At 37.6% G+C, this 22,491-nt stretch overlaps 1 protein-coding gene across 1 annotated transcript in view; it reads right to left on the bottom strand.

Annotated features, from left to right (window-relative positions):
* The window catches only part of SRFBP1 (serum response factor binding protein 1), a 60,341-nt gene extending 43,772 nt beyond the window's left edge, over positions 1–16,569 (bottom strand). The window contains exon 1 of the mRNA XM_088534715.1: positions 16,530–16,569. Coding sequence (XP_088390841.1) covers positions 16,530–16,559 — 30 coding nt within the window. The 5' untranslated portion in view covers positions 16,560–16,569. The remainder of the gene's footprint in view (positions 1–16,529) is intronic.
* Positions 16,570–22,491: the final 5,922 nt, after the last annotated feature.

Genomic DNA, 22,491 nt, shown 5'->3' with positions numbered 1-22,491 from the left:
ATTAATCCAATAGATTAAAAAGGGGGGGGAAAAAAAAAAAAAGTAATAATACTTTTCCGCCCAGGACTGGTTTAGTATCTTCTGTTCAAAATCCTGAAATATCAGATGTTCTGTGTAGGTTTACGAGATCTACAAGAAATCTAAAATATTTTATTATGTTACCATATACAATAGCTAGTATTGTACATGAAAGTATGTGCAAGACAAAGCATGTCTTAAATTTTTGAAGCTAAAAGTTATTACAAGTTTACTTATGCAGCAGGGCCCTGCTTCCAAAAGGCAGGAAAGCCAGTAAATAGATGGCCATGTCTTCCTTCCTCCAAGAAGTCTGAAGCACATATAACTGTTCTCCTTGGGCTTCAGCCCATAAGGTCCTGAACATCTTGGTCCTGACCCAATAATGCACTTAAACAGAGTATTAAACCTTTGAACAACCAGGACTGGACAATGGATTGGAGTTCCTTCATCTGCTTCTGCCTTTGCATGCCAGCTCACAGTCTAGTCCTAGTTCCTGTACTAGCAAGCAGAATAGATAAACCATCCTGTTGTCTTCAGTGGAGGACTCTGCATCTATCCTCATCAAGTAAAAAGAAGTAATCAATTCAAGTGTGGAGCATTCTGAAAAATCCATAATGTTATATGAACATGCATACACATTGAGTGTTTCTCCATCCTGCTCCCCAAAAATGATGATATCCCTAAAAAAAAAAAAAAAAAAAAAAAAAAAAAAAAAAAAAAGTTGTCTTCAAGGCTGGGAAGTCATTGAAGCAAAATTTTCTTTTACAGCTTGAAGAGATTTGTCCTAAATAAAGTCCTGTCATATTACAGACATGTCTGAATCTGCTTTGGAAAACAGTGTCTTATGTCTCCCTCAACAAGTGTTTCGACATGAGCAATTCCCGCACTTGAAAAGTGAAAACACTTTCCTCAAAGCAACTGGAATTCTTGTGTTATCACTTGATGAATAAAAGGAAGAGTTCTGAGTTTACTTCTCACAAGAGTTTCTTCCTTTGCTTTCAAGGCTAACAGATCTCATCTGACAGGATATGAGTAGGCTAGCAAATGACACTAAAAAAATACCAAGAATGTATCATACATTCTGCCTCAGAAGAGGATCCCTTTTAATATACCTAAGCGTAGCACTGTCAACAGACTACCATATACTTGCTCCCACTGAGCCTAGTGAAAGAACTGCTGAAGAAAGTCACAGGTGACAGCTATGTCTCACTTCCATCTACAGAAACCTTTCACAGCAAGAGAAGCATTGCTGACACTGAAGCAAAGGTGGCCTCTGCTGACATCAGAATGGCACAATGTGAAAGGAGCAAGTTGTTTAAGATGCTCCCCAAAGCATACATTAGATTCTTTAGCTTTGCTGCAATAGGAAATTTGCTTAAGAAGTCCCAGCTTAAGTTGCAGTTTTCAGCAACAGAAAGGGAACAACATTAATACTCAAAAGCATTTGTGTATGCTGCTGAAGTTGCACATGAACATAAGCTGCAGTAAGAAGCCCTACGCTAAAAGAAAGAAAAAAGTGAAATGTATTTAAAGGAGTACTCAATGTCTCTCCAATACGTGGAAGAAAGACATTAGACTTTGTTCTCCATTTTATATCTCACCAAGGTTCTTTCCTTTCCTAGTTTTGGGGCACACCAGAAATATTGGTTTCATTTTAGTTACTTGGAAGTCTTTCTAACCAAGAAGTTTCCATAGCAGCATAGTACTCTCAACATTCATTTTTGGTGTTATTTGGCAACAGACAATTTTAAAATTCAAAACACCTGTGGTTGGATCACACATTCGCCAGAACTAACAATAGTTCATAATCTTCTGAGTGAATAATCCAAGTGAAAAAATGTTTCTGGAACTTCTCTACAAATATTTCTCTCTCATCTGGAATGGCAGCCTGAAAGATCTAAGGATATTTAGATTCTTAGGAAAAGTTAGAAATCGCCAAGTTTACTTCTCCTTTTTCCCCCTGTTTTAAAGGATCATTGCATTATTGTACATATTTTATATGTGTGAATATACCTGAAAATAACCACCCTTAGATTTTAGCAATTTTCAATTATTGCAAGTATTTGCAATAATGCATATATAAACTAGGAGAGAGGTAAAGGCAAAAGAAAGATTTAAGTGTACCTACATGGACAACTGGGGTTCAGTTCTAAGACAGCTTTATGAAAGCATTAATAAATAAAATTTAAATGTAAATAAATGCTTTTATACAAATATATACATTAAGTAAAACAAAAAGAGGAAGAAAAAGAAAAGATACAGCTACCAAGCAAAAACAAAACAACAAAAAAGGCTAGATTTCAGGTCAGCTCCTCTTGGCTTCCTGTTATGGTCACATGAGTGATAATTTTCAGGGCAGAAAAACAATGTTAAAATATAAGTTAGAGAAGAGGTAGAGTACCAAACCAGATCAAAGCAATGGCTAGGAAATATACCGTTTGTTTAGCAAGTTTCTGTGCAATAAGCAGCATTAATCACACCTTTAACCCTACCAGCTACAAGTAAACAGGTTCAAACCAAACGGACTGGATTATATCCTAGCACATCCAATCAAATAAATAAAAACTCTGAAACAAGGGACACAATTTTTTCTGGATTAAAGCACAGCCATCTGCAGAGCTCCCCGTGCTAATGCCCAAGATGGGGCCACTCGCAGCAGGTCTAGACGCAAAGCACCCGCTGCCTCTCAGGCCCCCAGAGCCCCATCCTCCCAGTCCTCAGCTGCTCGCTCAAGGGGAGCAGAGAGCACTCTAGACCCATGGGCATGTTGCCACCATCCTTGGGGCAATGCAACATAGACACAGTCCTTACAAATTATGGAGAAACTTTCCTTTCACGGTCTAATCTGTGCTGCTTTCTCTGTACCTTCTCAACAGAAACATGGATACACGAGTATTTCTTCAATACAACACTGTCTGCGTAAATATGGAGAACTCTTGTCATTTCTAACAGTTTCTCCAAGTGGAAACCACAGTAAGTACTCAGAGTGCTAGCAAAGATCATTCTCAGCTAAAGGTTTTGAAAAGTGATTCAAAGGATCTGAGACAGTTGGGAAGGAGTAAGGCTAGTATAGAATTACTTGCTTATAGCCAATGACCAAAATTTAATAGATTTATTGCTTCAAAGTCGACGTCTCATTGTAAAGAATCTGGCTCCATGCAGAACTTAAGAGAACATGTGAGCCTCTCAAGTCTAAACCAGTCTTGAGCTGGCTAAGTACATACTTTTAACAAAAAATATACCAAAAAAAGTTGGTAGTTGTAAACTTGCGGATAAGAAATAGCTGTCAAAACAGCCCACAGATGCCAGGCTACATTGATCAGTGTGTTGGTAACCATATCAGCAATGCTGAGGCTTGGGGAAGAAGAAAAATGCAGAAGTCCTTCAAAATGATAACAACCTGAAAACAATTTCTTCCCTTAGATTTAATTCATCATCTGGACTTGAGCTTGAAAATCCACATCTAACACACTGCTAAAAGTATTTCCATGAAATGCTGCAGGGGCATGAGATCAAGGCAGCCAGCACAACCAAGCTCAGAACAATGGATTTCTATATTAGGACTTCTTAATTAAACCAAAATTCTATCTAGAGGACACATGTGCATTTCACGTCCCCTTATCCTTTGATTTCATACAAAGACAGTAACAGAAAAAGCTACCGTATCAGCTGAAAATTATCAGCATAAACATAACATGAGTAAATCAGGAGAGTACTAAGTTTGTTTTTTCCTTCAAATTGTGAACTTTTTAAAAACAAATGAATAAGAAAGCACTCCCCACATAACCTTAACAACCTTTAGTTTATTTGCACATTTGGTAGAATATCCCAGTTATGTGACTTACCACTTTGTATCATTTTTGCATTAATTATAAGTATTGCAAACATCTATGCAAGCCTGGGTTGTTGAACTGCTGCCAAGAAAAAGGAAAATTTGGCAGAAATGGATATGGTACAACGCAGCAATGCAACGGGATTGATTTTCTGGTGAGATTGTGTTGCATTATTATTTTTTTTTAAATATTCACTATCATGTTTCTACTCCCTCCACATCAAGAAGGATATGTATCTTTACGTATAAATTGCACAAGTGGCTTAAACAAAAAAGATAGTCAAATTAGACTGAAAACTCATATCCCACTTTAGAAGTTGCTTTTCACTGAACTAACTGCATTATGTCTAAAGAACATTTGAATTACTCTAGTTTTTAAAAGGTCAAAAAACAAACAACCCACAAACTCCTTTTATCTAAAAATATTCCAAAAGTAACATTGTTGAGTATTTTCTGCCTTGGTCAATATTGTGGAAAGGTCCCATCTGAGTCTATAGCAGCTAGAAGAGGCCATCTGCCTAGAGAGCCTGTGTTAGCCTGCAAGCAGCAAAGTTTTTTCTACCAGTTCTCTTTTGCAAGCTCTATCTTACAGTATTTTTCCTTAAAGGAGAAAGAAATACGTGCCATCCCCTCAGTCACCACAACCCACAAATCAAAGTATTAGCCTCATCCACCATTAAAAGTTAGAATGTGCACTTCTAACTTGCTGGTACATGATCGGTAATAGCTTTAGAGAAATATTATTCACCAAGGGGAATATGTTCTTGACTAACCTGATAGCCTTCTATGATGGAATGACTAGTTCGATAGATGAGGGCAGAGTGGTGGATGTCTCTATCTCGACTTCACCAAGGCTTTGACATCATCCCTCACAGCATCCTCCTGGGCAAGCTCCGAAGTGTGGGATAGATGAGTGCACAGTGAGGTGGATTAGGAACTGGCTGGATGGCAGGGCCCAGAGGGTGGTGATCAGTGGTGCAGAGTCTAGTTGGAGGCCTGTGGCTAGCGGGGTCCCCCAGGGGTCAGCCCTTGGTCCAGTCCTGTTCAATTTATTCATCAATGACCTGGATGAAGGCACAGAGTGCTCCCTCAGCAAGTTTGCTGATGATACCAAACTGGGAGGAGTAGCTGATACCCCAGAGGGCTGCGCTGCCATCCAGAGGGACCTGGACAGACTGGACAATTGGGCAGTGAAAAACCTCATGCAATTCAACAAAGCCAAGTGCAAGGTCCTGCACCTGGGGAAGAATAACCCCAGACACCAGTACAGGCTGGGGACTGACCTTCTGGAGAGCAGCTCTGCAGAGAGGGACCTGGGCGTCGTGGTGGACGGACAAGTTAACCATGAGGCAGCAGTGTGCCCTCGTGGCCAAGAAGGCCAATGGGATCCTGGGCTGCATTAAGAAGAGCGTCTCCAGCAGGTCGAGGGAGGGGATCCTGCCCCTCTACTCAGCCCTGGTGAGGCCACATCTGGAGTATTGTGTCCAGTTCTGGGCTCCACAGTACAAGAGGGATGTGGAGCTGCTGGAGAGAGTCCAGCGCAGGGCTGCAAGGATGATGAGGGGCCTGGAACATCTGCCCTATGAGGAGAGGCTGAGGGAGCTGGGCCTGTTCAGCCTCGAGAAGAGAAGGCTGAGAGGGGACCTGATCAGTGTCTATAAGTACCTCAAGGGAGGCAGTGAGGAGGATGGTGCTGGTCTCTTTTCAGTGGTGGCCACCGACAGAACTAGAGGAAACAGTCAGAAACTGAAGCATCAAAAGTTCCACAGGAACTTAAGGAAAAACTTCTTAGCAGTGAGGGTGACAGAGCACTGGAACAGGCTGCCCAGAGAGGTTGTGGAGTCTCCTTCTCTGGAGATCTTCAAAACCGGCTTGGACGCAGTCCTGTGCCACGTGCTCTAGGTGACCCTGCGTGTGCAGGGGGGTTGGACTAGATGACCTCTAGAAGTCCCTTCCAACCTTAAAAATTCTATTATTCTATGATTACTCTATAATGTAGTAAGTATTGACCCTGAATTTGATATACAAACCATACTGCAACAAAATCTAACATTAAAAAAATGAATATCATTTAATTCTATCTCACAAGAAAAACAGGCACAGAAGCACAAATTCGTAGTTGCATTGGACCATTTTCCCTTATTCTACATCCATAAGGTTTATGGCAGGCTTATAAAGTAACAGCTGTATCAGTAGGGTCTGGATTGTAGCATGCAAAAGCCCATTTTGCTTCACATTCTTAATAGATTTGGAGAGTCTATGGAGGTATAGCTATCAACTGAAGATGTCCTATTTAAGAGGCCTGTGTGCTTAATCCTTATGAAAAGCTATTTAGTACCTAATCAATAAGAGAAAAAAACAAAAAAAAAAACCATAAATGTTTATATTTACCAACATTTGTTCGGATTAAGCTTTTCAAATCAACTTTAAAAGCTCTGAAAGGCAGATGTTATGCACATTTTTTAAGGGATCCAAATTTAAATAGAGATCCAAATTAAAACCAAGATTTCTTTACTGGATCAAAAATCGAAAGACTTTTTGCTACTCACTGCTATCTGCAGATACTGAAAGGTAGTGAAGTATCTGTGAATAACTAAGCTAAGAGAAAAGGCTGGCTAAGAGTAAAAAAAAAAATCTATAAAGCTTACTGGTAAGGATGTAAGAGCCAAAAGGTACTTTACAAACATCATTACCTCTTAAAATGTCACTAGGATTCCTATTAGAGTATTAGTGATTTCATATGCTTACGTTCCAAAGTCTATTTTTAATGTACTTCAAAATTTTCGCCCCCAAGATAAACTCTACAAAGCTATAGAGAAGATCGGTAGATTTGGTCAACAGGACTAAAGACTTCACTCAGGATGCAGTTTAATCCAAGGTCCTGATGCATGGTATTCTCCAACAAGGCAGTGGTAAACAGTGACATGCCTTAGGTAGTTTTGTACTTCAAAGATTAGGAGTATTCCTTTAAAAAGGATTCTGTAAGTTCAACATTTTTCATCAAGGTTGTTTAATTAAAGAGCATTTTAAGTTGCTAATACTGGAATTGCAAGTTCAAAGAATCCAACATACTTTCTCAGATATACCCTAGATTATGATTTCTAATCAGAACCATTTGATAAGCAGATTACCAATAATAAAATTACTTACATTTGGAGCATCCACTGATTCATCTGATTACTAAACGAAAGTTTTGCGCATACGCTTGTGCATCTTCCTTTAGTGTGTCTATTCTCTTGATTATACTACAAGGAGAGGTAAAACTTGCACTTACCTTTGAAAATGCAGTTCTTTCCAGTATTTTAAATACTGCCATAAAATTTTGTTGGAGCAAATGCACCATTCCACGTCACTAGAAACAGCTACAGACATTGACTAGTGTTTAAAAAGAGCAATTCCACGGATAATACAGCAGAAAGTTGTAGAGGCAGAGGATGAACTGATTAGACTAGTGTGAAAATTTAAGACACTCTGGCCACAAAGCTGTAAGACACTAGGCTGTACTGCTTCTGAAACTTAAGCAACAATATCCAAGCAAAATCTTAAAATGGAAAGCAAGGCCATGGCTATTTTTACCAGGGGTGCCATGCAACTTTTCAGTATTTTTGGAAGGGAAAACCAGAATTCTCTCTAGTGGATTAACTGGATTAAGTTTTTATACTAATTAAAGTGTTCCTTATTCTTCGGAGACCAGAAAAAATAAAATTGATTTTGCGATGGAATCTTTTTGTAAACACATAGGTGTGCAAAAGTGAAATATTTAAGTTTGTTTGAAAAAGTACAGAGAAAATTGATAATCACCATTCTTCCTGAAAAGTTTTCTATGACATAAAGTAGAAGCTGGGGGGAAAGGATGAATATAAAGGAAGGAATAAAGAACTTTAAATATCCTGCTAGATGTCTGGTTGACACTGTTCTTTTGTCTAACAGTTATACTTTCACACAATTAGTTTTCCATCAGGCAGTTGCCAAGATCCTAAATCCAAAAGATGTACTATAGCCATCCCAGTATTAGTAATGACTGTGTTGTAAGGTTTCTGCAGCCTTCTTTGTTCTAACAGGACAGCTGCTCTCACATTACTAATCTAAGTATAGTACACTTATTGTTAGATTTTTAGAACCTCTTCCCCACATCCAGTGCTGATTCTCTTGGGGGATTTCCTTTTCCTGAAACTTACTGCTTCCTTCTTCTTCAGACTCCCCGTTTTCCATGTCAACCACATGCACCTCCTTTCTTTGCTAGCTCTACTCATCCGTTATTTTAGTTCCTCCTGTCCAACACACCTCATTACCAACACAGCATCAACACAGCAAATTTGAAGCATCACCAGCTATACCCCTCCTCCCATCAGCCTTTCTATTTCCAAACTGTTCCAACAGCAGCAATCACCCTAACTGCCCTCTTCCTTTTTATCCTCTGAAATTCCTATTTTATCATGCAACAAAGCGAGAGTTATGCACTCCTGCTCCTATGCTACTCATTTCCTTTACAGTAGGTCTCCAATGATTTTTGCCTCTGGATGAAATCCATTATTCATTCCTCTGACCCAGTAGCTATGCAAAACAGTTTTATCAACCTCTCATGCAACCTTGTTCACTCTTTTCTCTCTATGCTGGCATATCTGCATCAGACTTAACTAGCATGCTCTCATTAAACAGTAGAGAAGCACAACTGACTCTGAAAAAGCATTGTGGCTGCTGCCACAGTAAGAATTGTAAGGAACTAACTATTTCGTATATCATAATGGGAATAATTTTAAATGGAAATGTTCCCCTAATTGCTTAGAGATTCAAATATTCATACTTGGCTTTTAGTGGTAGCTCTCTCCAATGATGCATGACATATACTGCTTACACAAAATTACATTTTTCCGTAGTACTTCACTATCAGCTTCCAGCAATTTATTTTTATAAAGAGGGTGGGATTTCTTGAGAACACTTTCATTCAAGGATTTTTTTTAAATAGAGTAGCTTCCAAATAAACAGCTATTCCAGTATTCCAGAAGCACTGCTTATATTGTGTGCTAAGGTAAGGCGCAAGTGTGTTTAGGAAAGAGCACTAAGCCATTAAAGTAAATCTTTAATTCCTCCAAAACAGAAACAAAAGTCAGACCTAAAAAAGGGTAATCAAATCCCTTCTAATACTCAACTGATGGTACTCAACTCCTGCTCCTGGTCGGGACATTTTCTATACTGTACTCTTTCACACTGTGTCATTTTTAAAGAACATTCAGTCTAACTCTCCTTAACAACCTACTCAACAATAATTTTTAAATAATCATCCAAATCTGCTGCTGAGAGTTACTCGATATCCAATGTTTGCTTGACTACAGATGAGAAGAATTAGAACAAGTACAGACGCACACAGTAACTGCTTCCAACATAACCAACCAATCTCTGGACATTATTCTGAAACTTGAATTTGTGAATTGAGCTCCTAGCTTATTCTAGGGATCCTGGAGATACATATGTCAAGCTTACTACTGATTTTCAAGGGAAGTTCTTTAAGAACCTTTAAAGAAATACTTCAGCGTAATTTTGTCCCATTAATTCAATATAAGAACAATAGAATGGAAAGACACGACTGCCCCAAAAGCCAAGCAATTACCAAAGAGAAAATACACCAGAACAAAAGTGAACTGTAACCAAATATTTGCATTTTTTAAACATCACAATTCATTTACATTCTAAGTATTTAATTACAAACACACACACAATTTGTCATTTCTTATTAATCCCAGAATTAATAAACATAGATCATTGCATATTCCATCTTTTCAAGGGAAATATATTAATGTAATCAAATACTTTCTTCAAATAAAGTCAGTACAAGCATATCTTTTCTAACATGAAACATAATCAAAAAAAGCCCGAGTCTAGTAGCTACCCACTTGTGTTGAAAACTCTTTTTGTCTTAATTGCTCTCCATTACTGATCTCCATAGCATAAGACAAATCAAGTGGAATGCCATCAGTGCTGCGTCATTTAACAATTCACAATTCATTCCTGTTAATTCAGAAAAAAAATCTCAAATCTATTACAGGAAAAAAATAAAAAAGCTATACCCTGTGCTGCAAGTATCTTACCACTCCTTCAAACTAAGAGTTACTGAGTTTCTCATGACTGTGTTTGCATGCTTTTTTCATTATTGTACACTACCGCACCAAGGAACCACAGATGTTTTGTTTTATGAGAGCATCTTACTAGTCTACGTGGCCTACCACACACACTTCATATAAACCACTTGAACTCAGGAAAAATTTCATTCCTGACCTGAAATACAGTAGTTTAATACTGTCTGTATACAATATTGCCAGCAACAAATAACTGCATAGTTTTCCATGTTTAATTGCTCAGTAATCCGCTGAAAGTAAAGCTGTGTTAACTACTGATGAGATTTTGCTGTTACTATAGTGTAACTGATGATGTGGCAACCCCAGAAACCATGGAAGCAGCTGCTGGAAGAGTTCCTAGGGAGGGAAAAAAATCTTGAAAGCTTATGAAATTTCCAAACTTATACTCTGTGAGATAGAATTGAAAAGACCTTTTCCTTAGGACATTTACATGGTCTGTAAAAGAATGTTAGTAATTTAACACTTGAACAGTTTTAAGCAGAATTCAAGCCCAAACTAGCACATTTTTTCCCCTTCAAGAAACTGTTGTACTTAGAATTATTTATTATTACACAAGTAAAGTAAGAAGTTTTTAAACATTTATTTCCATAGAACTAAAATATGATTATTCCCAAGTAATCTGGAGTCTAAAGTTCCTTTTACTTTCTAACTTTGTATATGCTTATAATTTACAGCAAAAAGCTGCAATTTGCCAATACTCACAGAGGAGAAAAAAAAAAACACACACTTTTTGGTCCTTTTGCTATTTATTTGTCTAGAAAGTTTTCTACTGTTTAAAAGTTACATTTTAATTAATTCTTATAACTTGATGGTATTTTTACATAAACATACTAGATTGATTTCACATAAGAGAATACGTGACTGGCTTCAATAAAGTATTTAAAACCACATACAAACCATGGTTATGATAATCTTGACAGTGCCAGAAGTCACCCAGAGCTATTATTTCAACCATAGAATACTTTTTTTTCCCCAAAATATTTAGGTGTTAACGGCTTGGTCTTAACAGTAATTTGGAAATGGTGGCTGATAAACCTGGAGTTGTCGTAAGTTCCCTAAGACATGTAATTTATTTGATACAGCTTAACCATGCTTACAGGTGGCTCAAAACACTATTAAGAGACCTTTGAAAATGTCTAGAAGTCTGAAGCATTTTGCTAGAAATGAAAAGCCTAAAATTACAGACTTTCTTCAATTTGAGAAAGTCTAAAATAACTGCTTCTACTTCCAAGAGAGAGGCTTGGCCAACATGCTAGATAGGAGCTAGAGCATGATTATACTAGATTCATACGCCAGAGATAAAATAGTAAAAGGGAACTAAATTGTAGACCAGTAAGAACTTTCTCAGTGGTATAGTATCCACAGATCTAGTATTTCCTCTGAGGCTGTTCATAAATTTTATGTTAATTGCTAGATAAGTAGTCTTTGGAGCACAGTCAAGGACATCCTCTAAAGAAATGCACCCTCAGGTGTGTCTGTACAAGACGAGGCTCCCCTTGCCCCATTAAGTCTACTTTCTTTCCTGGACAGTGGCCCAGAACTGACATTTGTTAATATTTGTGATTAATGCACTCTGCTGCAGGTGACCGAGATCACAGGATGCAACCCATCTCACATTGAGGAAACCTATAAATCAGATTTCTCAGCTACTGGACATTTTTTGAACGCTGTTAAAAAGGAACAGTATTTCCTTCATAACACAAAGGCATGCCCCCCCCCAAAAGAGAGTATTTTGAATTATGGGAGACAATAGATCTCAGTTCAATCCAGTACCAGACAACTGGTCAGATATGTCACTCTGTACCTCACTTTCTAGCTTGTTTTAGGCAACCATAAAAATCCGTATAGACAACTACTAAATTGCCCTAAAGAAGCTTCTAGATTCTAACATAGTCAATGATGAGAGAACAGACCATGAAAGGGATCTTTGGGACCAGCTACTTTATTTTAAAGATAATCCTGGATTCCAGAGCTGAGATAGTTACCTACTACTTAAGACTGCTTTAAATACCTTTTACCCCTATAGAACTCAACTTTTATTTTAAAAGCTTCAGTCTAGATTTTTTTTTAAACACTGATAATGTCTGTGAATATACTTAAGGAAAGTTCCTTATGTAAGAAGAGCTACTTGGGCATAATATGCTGAAAGAAAAAAAAAATCTAAAGGAATTCTTTAAAATTCAACCTAATAACCCAATGAGATAAAAGATTTTTCCACTGTTATACGGAAATCCAGATCATCAAAAAGTGATTTACTGTTAAAGAATGCATTTGGCCTTTCATTTACAAGCTGACACAAAGCAAACTGGGTGCAAAGGCATGCATAAAAGGAAGTTTATCCGCAACAACCAATTTTCTGCTTACTTCAGTCATCTTAATTGTGTCTAACCAGCTAACAGAAAACACAACATTTATTTGTCACACCATGCAAACTAGGCCTTCGTAGACGCATTTCCAAATAATACGCATTATTTGGAAATATATTTAGTAACTAAAGATCTCTTTAGTTACTATTGGTGACTTCCTTCATAAGTTAAGACTATTTCTGTCAGCTTTCTGCATGACTGCTTTCAGCCATGATCATTTCATCCAGCCATCCAGCTTTGACTCCACTGTTTACCACCGAAAACCCTAACCACAGGTCCAGGCTACTTTCTGAACATCTTGCTCATCTAAATTGCAGTTTAGCTAATTGAGAGGTCAAGATATCAACCCTAAAACTACGAAATAAGAGGGCCTGAGCACTGACATGCTAACACATCACAACATCCAATTTTGGGACTCAAACATTCCCTAAAGAGAATCCAGAGCCTTACAGTGTAGTAACTAAGCTCTCTCTCTATTCTTTTTTTCAAATATGTACTTTGCTTAGAAGACTGAAAACACATTTATAACTGCATTTAGTCTTAAGATACTTTTTAAATCTCAACTATATCTATTATGAAAAAAGAACATAAGAAATAATAATAATTGTTATTCACACATCATTTTCATTACCCAAAAAACATGGTTTTATAAACAAAGTTCAACTTTTTATTAAACATATAAGATGTTGTAAAATCTTTTTTTCTATAAAAGCATTTTGAACATGTGATGGATCATTCAAAGCAAGTTCAAGAGAAATTCATGTAATATGTAAACTTACAAATTTGGTAAATTCAATTCGTTTGAGGGAAACAGTTTTTCTTCCATTAGGCAAACCACATTTTTCTACCAACTCTAACAAAATACTCTTCTAGAGTGGACAAGTTAACATGGAAGTAATTGTTTTTAGTTAACATAAGCAACACATGGATTTTTTTGTAAACACAGAAGTTGACTAAATGGATGTGTAAAGACAAATGATATGTGCATGCCTAGCGTGTTTGTTTCATCCTAAAATACCAAACCAAACCAACAACAAAAAAAACCCACATTGGAGCATATGAAATTTTATGACATCAGTGACAGATGTCACTCTAAGATGATTTCAATTCGCTTTATGAAACATGACATCTTACTGACATTCAAATTTGTTCTTGTAAAGTATATCTATACAAGTGCTGTAATGGCCACATTTTCAGAACTATTCATACAAAGTTTCTGTTTTTTGGCATTTCATGAGCTTTGAGTTTAATTCATTTAGCTAATTATACACAGAATTGACTTCTAAAACTCGGAGGGGAAGGAGAGGGGAAAAAAGGAGAAAAAAAGGTAAACAAACTCTTATTTTCATGCTCTGCTACTTCATACTCAAACAGACAACACCATTTAGGAAGCATGAGTTCTGCATGAATGCAAGTCTGATTTGGTTTTCATTCACAAGCTTCAGTTTCACATTCTTGTGTATTGTGTTGTGTATATGTGAGGTATCTGCCTTTAAGCATGCATCAGTGTATGATTATGTGCTGCCATCTAGCAAATGTTTTCAGAAGAGCTTAATTTATATGCACTTTCAAGTACTAAATCTATGATAGGACCCCTAAAAATTATTAGAAAGATTTTTAAATCAGAAAACATACATAGCACAGGGAATATTTTAAGATTTCTTATTGTGTGCCTATATATTTAATTTAAATGCGAGACGAGACTAACTATGGCTTAATATAAACAAACCCTGCAAGCATACTCATATGTAGTTGATAGGAGGAAAAACAAACAACACAAAAGCCTCCGCCGCCACCACACACGCACACACACACACGCACACACACACACAAAAAAAAAAAAAGCACACAGCCCTATGAACCTTGCCATTCCAAAACAACAATCCTTAAACAAACTCCTCTCACTATACATTTACAATTACATTGGACTAAAGTAACCTATAGGAGCAGTAATTTACTATCCTTATATAGGAATATCAGACAAGTATATCTTATCCCTGTACAAAGCAGGTGCTGTATAGCTTTTACCAGTGCCATTCCAGTTCATAGGAATACATAAAACAGCCTGGAACATAAGGAGTGGTGCCAATTTAGATCACCGAGAAACATTTTTTTTTTCTTTATGCAAAAGATGAATGGGTTAAAAAAAATTGAAACCTATCATCTAAGATTTCTTAACATGTCATCATTTAACAGCCATCATAGTTTATTAATAACTAATTGAAGCAAAGACAGACTTCTGCCAAAAACTGAAACATGTAATGGTAACAAAACCAACTAGACATGCAAAGCCTTATATGAAACTATTGCAAATACAGATAAGACCAACAATTATCAGCTATTTAAGTACTACTTAAGGTTCTTTCTGCAGATCATCATTTCATATATCCTAACCAGAAGAGGGGAGAGGAGAGGAAGGAAAGGGAGAACCTGTATGATTTCATCTTGTTTTTGATTACAGAAAGCAAAAAGTGCATATTTTAGAGCTGCTTTTCAATTGCAGTAAGTCTTTCCCTTACCAAAGGGAACAGACAGACAAAAGAAAAATCCAGCATTCAGTGTAAAGCATTAGACTTTCTGAAATAATTTTCTTAATGCTCAAATTTCCTCGCCCTATATTTAGTAAGAAAGAACAAATATTATAAGAATATCTCAGTAAATGTGATAAATACAGAGAAGACATGCAGATAAATAAAAAATTAGTCCACACATTTTAATAGTCACCACAGCTGTTATTAAAGCACAATTGAAAAAGCATAGGTGAAGAAAAAAAAAGTTTAACCTACTTGCACCAGGGTTCCATCAAGAAGCCTCTTACCCTTAGCCACCTTGACCTGCTGTCCTTCCTGATGGCACTTGGGATTTCCACCCCTGCAAAACCTTATTCCTCAGGATGCAGATATTATTAGCGTTTATTTGTTTTCTACTAGGGGCTCCCACCTTTATGGATCTTTCTCAAAACTAACTTGTATTTTCCTAGTAGGATAAGTGCTTATTTGAGCTTCAAAAAGCGAAAGCATCATTAGCACTCTTACTGACATCTTCCAGGAGTTTCAGTCTTTCATACAGAAATGCATTCTATTCTTTTGTTTTTTCCTGAAAAAAAATGGCCATTCTTCATTACATAATGCCTAATACACAAAGTGTCTCTTTGTTAACAGATGAGCAATCATTCCTTCTACTAAGAAGCTTCTCACTTTAACAGGGAATGAAATGCTCTCTCCTTTCTTTAGTGATCTGCCAGCACATTTTGATAGTAACTCACCTACATTTGCTCTTATATTTATCAGTAATAAGCCTTAAAAGCATGTGTAAAGTTATTACACAGATGCTCATGTCTTCTATCATAACAGACCACATTTTATGCTAATGACCTGTCTTCCACTTGCTAAATTCTACCCTCTCTTGGGCTTTGCATCAGCCTTGATCATATCACCTACTTTAAACGCACACTGAATGCATTTATGGATGCATAAATAAATCGGAATGCTGATAGAATCTGCAGTCTTTGGTTATTCTACAGATGGCAAAACAGAGGCTGTAAGGAGAGATTATGAATTATCTAGAATTCTCGGAAATACCCATTTAATACCCACAGACAGTGGTCCAATACACTTGTAGTAAGATTATCTACAGCTCTCTAGATAAAGCACGTTATCTAAAGGCACATAAAAAGCCTATTCATCTGGGTCACTCGTATGGTACATAAAGTGTGCAATCAACCCAGGATAAGTCAGATAGGCACAAAATTGATGTTTCAATGTGAAAAAAAAAATCTGATCGAAATACAAGACACTTGTTTTCTTACAGAAGAGGAAAAGTTGTTTCTAACTCCTTAATGACTCATTCCCAGCCCCTACACTTCCCAAGAAAAAACTCCAATTTTTGCCACCCAGGATGCAGAGAGGCAGGTGGAGACTTGGGTGAGCGCCCCAGCAGGGCCTGGGGAACGCACGCGGCACACAAGGCCTCCATGGCGGCCCGGTACACATCCCAGCCGCGGCTCCTCCTCTCCAAGAAGCCTAAAAGCGACCGCCTCTACCTGCAACCGCCACCCCCGTCAAGGGCCGCCGCCTGCACCTGCAACCGCCACCTCCCCGCCCCCAACGGCCGCCGCCAGCAGCGCTCGCGGCGCCGGGTCCCGGCTCCGCCGCGGCGCAGGCCGCGCTGCGGGCTCACCTCGTTGTTGAGGTTCAGCACGGGCGCCATGGCGGTGGCGGTGCCGCTGCCGCCGGGAGCCCCACGCCGTTTCAAAGGCGGCGCGAAGCGAAAGTGCGCGCAGGCGCCGTGCGGCAGCGCCGCTCTAGGCCGCGCCTCGCTGGTGGCGGCCGCTCTAGGCCGCGCCTCGCTGGTTAGGGCCGCCGCGCTGCGGCGCCTGCGCGGCTCCGCCTCCCCGGCTCCGCCTCCCCAGGCGCGCCGCGCCGCCCCGTGCCGCGGGGGCTGTGGCGGGGGCGCTGCCCGCCGCGCTGCCCGCCGCGCTTCGAGACGTTTCCGTGGGCTGCGCTGAGGTGAGCGCTGTGGCGCTGCGGCTGCCCCCGCGCCTGCCGCCGAATCCCGTCCCCTAAGAACGCGGGTAAAGGGGCCATTTTATTTTTATTTTTTTTTCCCTGATTCATAAGGAAATTCAAAGGGAAACGGTTGCATTTTGTCCTCAGTCTCAGATCTAAAAAGGTAACGGTGAACATCTCTGAATCCCTAAAAAGCCATCTTTCCCCCTGAATAATCTATCTTTTTATAAGTAGATTAGCGTTGTTTTTCGTACCTCATTAATCTCATGAAACTCTTGTTTCGGAGGTTATGCGAATAAGCAGTGCTGTGTTTCCAGAGTTTGCTTTATGCCATCCGTATTTTCCCATGAAACAAAACCATCTCCTGGTTGCTTTTTTTTTTTTTTTTTTCTTTTTTTCTTTTTTCTTTTTTTATGGAGATAATATGGGTTGTGCAGAAGTTAAGTCATCTGAAACCTTAGTTCTGTAAAAATCCACAGACACATATTACTCATTTTAGATAGCTGTAGTGAAGCACAGCTAAATATATTCTAGATTTTGTAAGATTTCAGTCTAAACAGTTTGGCAAAGCTTCACAGAATATTTTACATGTTAATGCGAATTTATTCTAGTATTGTTATTGTCATAGATTAGTATATATATTTTTCAATTTTATTTGAATTGCAGTTTTTCAGGGCTCATGCCTGAAAATTAAGCATATGTTTGTAAACATAGAATCTTCTCCTGAATCACATTCTGTTTGTCTGTTGTGGTCTTCAAAATATTTTGAAATTGTATTTGAAAATATTTGAGGAAATTGCTTTAGATATAATGACTGTGAACACTGTTATTTATACAAATAAAATCACTTTCAGAGAATACTTTGGATGTTCACCAGTAGTTAGTTGGCCCCTGGGCGGCACTGTGGAGCTTAGAATTATTTTGCTTTGAAGCTTGAGTGTTTAGAGAACAAAATCAAAACTGGTACCAGCTGTCTCTTAATACAGAAGCTCCAGGTTATAGCTTTTAGATATGGCCACATTGTGATGTTTGGTTTCAAAATCGTTCTCAGGCCTTCCTTCTAAGCCAATTGCAGTGAGATCAGCTTTGGCTGTCAGTTTTTATTGAACCTACAGACATGTAGGTTCAGACCAGGCTAGTCCATCAAAGTGAGACTTCCAGGTTACATTCATGATCCTTTGGAAAGCAATAATGGTTGTACAGCTGCAGTCGATGTCTTGTTTAAATCACTAAAAAGCCAATGGGAATTGCTTTGAACCTGTCCCTTCAAATATGTTAAAGATACTTTATTCCAAAAGGAGCTGCATTTCAGATTAAGCGTGTACCGGAAGTTGCTAAGAATACTTTGGCTCTTTCTCCAAGTAAGAGGTATTTATCACAGTTATTCTGGGTGAGTTCTGACTTTTGGCAGTTATATCCTGGCCTACCTGAAGTCAGACGGCTATCTTATAATATGCTTTGCCTTTTAGTATCATCTGTGGCAAGCAGTATATAGCATTCCACATCACTAGCCTCATTTAATTATGACTACATATAAAGCAGGTTCAGATGAGATGTGCTCTATCCAATCTAAATCTATATGTTGTTAAAAATTGAAGATACAATCTTGTATCTAGATTGGGTTTGTAGGCACTGAGTGTAGAATCGGAATCAGCAACCCAGCAAGCAAAGCTCTGACAAGGAAAATAAGAGAGGTGTTTCCTTTTGTCTTGATTTTTCATCCAAAATGAATTCCTAAATATGCCAGTCAAGATTTTCTTTGCATACCTCAGCACAGAGGAAGACAAAATGGTGCCAAGGAACCAGCTACCATGCCCTGACTCCAGCCAACGCCAGCTTGGCTTTACATGAATTAGAATTGTTCCCTGGCTCTCAAGCCAAAGGAGTCCAGGGTGATGACTTTTTTTTGTTGTTTTCCAAAAGTTCTGCTCTCCATTTCCTCTGGACAGTGAAGTGATTTGCTGTGAAGCTTTTGGATGAACCCTAAAGATATACTTACGAATTTTCTTCTTCTAGAACATTTGATTTCTTGTTATTCACTGTGTTATTTCACTGATGAAAATATGTTTCTTTTTCTCTTTTCAAACTTCAGCAGCCGTCAGGAGTGACTCACAGCTGGTTCACTGGCTCCATGCCATACTAGTTTTTGACTTTTAAATTCAGTCTAAGTCAAGATTTTCTTGTCATCTCGTCACAATCAGGGTGCTTTGAGGCATTGCCCCATATAACACTTCCAACACTCTGTAACTTTTTTCTGTTTTTTTTTTTTTTTTTTTCCTATCATATCAGTATTGCAGTCAGATATTTTTGGCATGCATTTTCAGTGCTTGAATGCATTTCTCTGGACTGTTATCTTCTCTGTTTCAAGAAGCACTGAATGTAAGGCAGCATAGGAAAATCTAAGTAGGAGTGTTAAACTATTACAGGAACGAGGGTGCCATGACTGGGTTCTTTCCCATTGCTTCACATCAGTACTACCCAGTATAACATGTGCTCCCCTGGCTTGCATGGTAGCAACTGTGCAGACCGCCTTACAGATTCATCTGTCCTTAATCTTAGGAGTCATGCACATAAGTCATATTTTGGGTATAGATTAAAATTTGCAATTAATATAGACTGTTGTGTTGTATGCGCAGTATAGACATAATGAAATATATATTAAGTGCAGTTTATATCAAAAGAGACAATAAATTTTAGTTCAATTGTTTTTCTGTTTATTTTCTTTATGAACCAAGTTTGAGAAGTCAACCTGTTTCAGGGAATGAGAGTGCATAAAGTTAGCCAAACATTGAAAACAACAAAAATGGAAGGTTCTGTACATCTGCAATCACAGTTTTCTGTACTGCAGCTTGCATTCTGATTTTTCCCAGAGGAGTTTCCTTTTAGTGGTAGCAAAACATCTTTTCTGCACTTGCTCCTTTAATTGGAAATTATAATGAAACTCAAAGGCATCTGTCTAACATTGAGATCCTACTGAAATTTAAGAGATCTATCTGAAACTGGGATCTCTTTTGTGTTTGACTTTCTGCATATGTGTAGTTTGAGAATATTTCTGCTATCACACCAGCAACTGAATAACCAGATAAGATAGGGATGCTGGAGCTTATAAAAGGGAAGTGTATCATACAGAAATTATTAAACAATTTATCATAGATTGGAGAAGAAAACTATGAGCACTAAGCATGTAAACATAACATGCCAGATCATCATTCCATTACACTAAGATATTCTTTATACTCAAAAATGATTCTGGAATTTAAGAGCTTGATGGCACTAAGCTGAGTATTTTATGGATTCTAAGTGAGAATAAGTCTAAAAATTAACTCTACTCCTTTAATACTCGAAGGATGTAAACACTTTAGGTGGGTATGCAGTGAAATGAAAATGATTTTACAGAAGAACACATAATAGTGTAGAAGTAACAGTGGCATTAGCTGATAAACATAGTTCGCAGGTGTGAGCATAACACAAAAATACTTAGGAAGGCGGTAGTAAGAAAAAATAAGTCTACAATAACAAGTGCCAACATATTTTTGTGTTCTGTCTTAAAAAAAAAAAGTCAAGAGATTTCATTTAGCAATTTTTTTGTTTAGTACCAAGGACATTTTAAAATGTATTTTCCAGTCTTTTTCTTACATAAATGGAAATTCACATTTCAATACTACTATTAAATTATTAACCAATTTCATTATGTATTTGTTATATGGTTTGTTAGAGTATTAAAAACAGAGTCAGTTGCAGTTTTTAATTACTGTCTTCTGAAGAGTTTGGTGAATTTTTATGTCATATGACTTCATTAGATTAGCCATATTAAACCAGTTACATGACACAACATACAATTAACAGGAAATAGTGACTGGGATTTGTAATCCAGTTACCTGGATTACACTAAGATCCAGCAAATAACTGGCCTCATGTTTCTGAGAAACCTAGAGCATCCCAGGGAAAGAGAAATTGTGAGCATAAGGAGGACTGTTGAGGGCACTGTGACTGCCTAACTCCATGTAGTATAACTCCGTATAATATATTGCAAACAGACGTGAGTGTGCCTTCTCCCATTTCAAAAAGAAAGTATTGCTTATTTTCCTATGAGTTAACCAGAAGCCATATGTTGGCTCAGGAAGAACATGGGAGAAATGGCCAGGGATAAAATTAGGACGGTGGCTTACTTGATGATTAGAGTTGGCAGGATAGCAGAAAGACAGGTTGACAGAGAAATTAACTGAGGGACAAATTCGAAATGGAAACATACTTTTGTAAGTTTGCGCCCCCAAGATGACTGCTGAATTTGTGGTTACATTAAATATTACTCAAAGGCTAGCTTCAGGTGGAGAAAAGGAGAAAAGATCAAGTCCTCTTCAATGCCCTCCAGGAGGATCATTTGAAAAGTAAGCTGCAGAAGCATTTAAAGTGATGAGCAGAAGCTGCATGAGAATACAGTAATAATGCAAATGAACAGCTGTTTCATGATGAGAGTGCTGCTTTCAAATTGAATATCTGCTCTGTTATTAAGTGATGATTAACGGGAATCCCACTTTAAAGTTTTTACCAAGATATTCGAAGGATGGTAGTGTTTTAGCTTAAGCTTATTAAGGGGATTGTTTCATCAGATTCTGTTCTTCATTTACACTGAATTTCTAGTAGGATAAAAATGCAGTTCTGTTTTCAAAGAAAAACAGTAAAGTATAAACTAAGATCTAGAATAGAAAGTATTTTCCTAAAATAATTATTTACAATAGTTTCTTGAAACTACAATTTTTTCTACTATTGACCTTCTGGCTCGAAAAAAACAGCAGTTGGAACTTAAGTTATGCTGAGACCATAACCACTTATAAAAATGAGATTGGATTTTAAAATGTTTTTATGGACAGCTAAGAGTTTTAAGTAAAAGTGGCATTATTAGGTGCATTCTGTGTTTTAGATTCTCAGTACATGTATTTCATAAGCTGTTTTTGTGTACACCTAGGTATCTGTTATAGTCCTAAAAAGAAAAATACATGTCTGGACAATATTAAAATAGGTATTATGTAGCAGATGGCTGCTAGCATCTTGACAGCAGCAAGCTCTGCTTTAAATATGGGAAGCAAATCCTGTATACTGGCATATATATGGGAAGAATATCTCATATGAAATCCCTGTAGTGCTAAAATGGGTGTAATCTCCCATTTTTTAGTATACTCTTTTTGTGTATAGAAATATACTCTCTTATTTCTAATAACCAGCTTTTGAAGATGAATGCATCATTTTTTAATTAAAATGAATAAAAGATTAAAACTACATTTTGGATAACCTCTCTGCAAAATGTAGATTATAAAGCAAGTGTTTTTTTTTATACAGCTTACAGGAAAACAAAAACTAGGACACTTACTATTTGAAAAAATATTTTACAAGGTACTGGCTTAAAAATAATTTTACAGTTTGATCCAAAAATACAATTTGAAGTTAATATTCATCCTCAAAAACAATCTTGTGTTGTATTTTGAGAGTAAGAATATGTAGTGGAAATTCTGACTGATGAATCGTAACCTAAGCAGTGTTAGTAGAACAGTGTTTTGGGTCTTCCATGGAGTTGAAAAATAGAGATGAAAAATTAATGTCTTCTTACTTTACAAAGTTGTATATTCTGCAGAACC

Source organism: Tinamus guttatus, unplaced genomic scaffold, assembly GCF_059628265.1.
Source record: "Tinamus guttatus ecotype Peru unplaced genomic scaffold, ASM5962826v1 Tinamus_guttatus_pri_ptg000591l, whole genome shotgun sequence".
Lineage (NCBI taxonomy): Eukaryota > Metazoa > Chordata > Aves > Tinamiformes > Tinamidae > Tinamus > Tinamus guttatus.
This window is presented reverse-complemented; position numbering and strand designations above follow the sequence as displayed.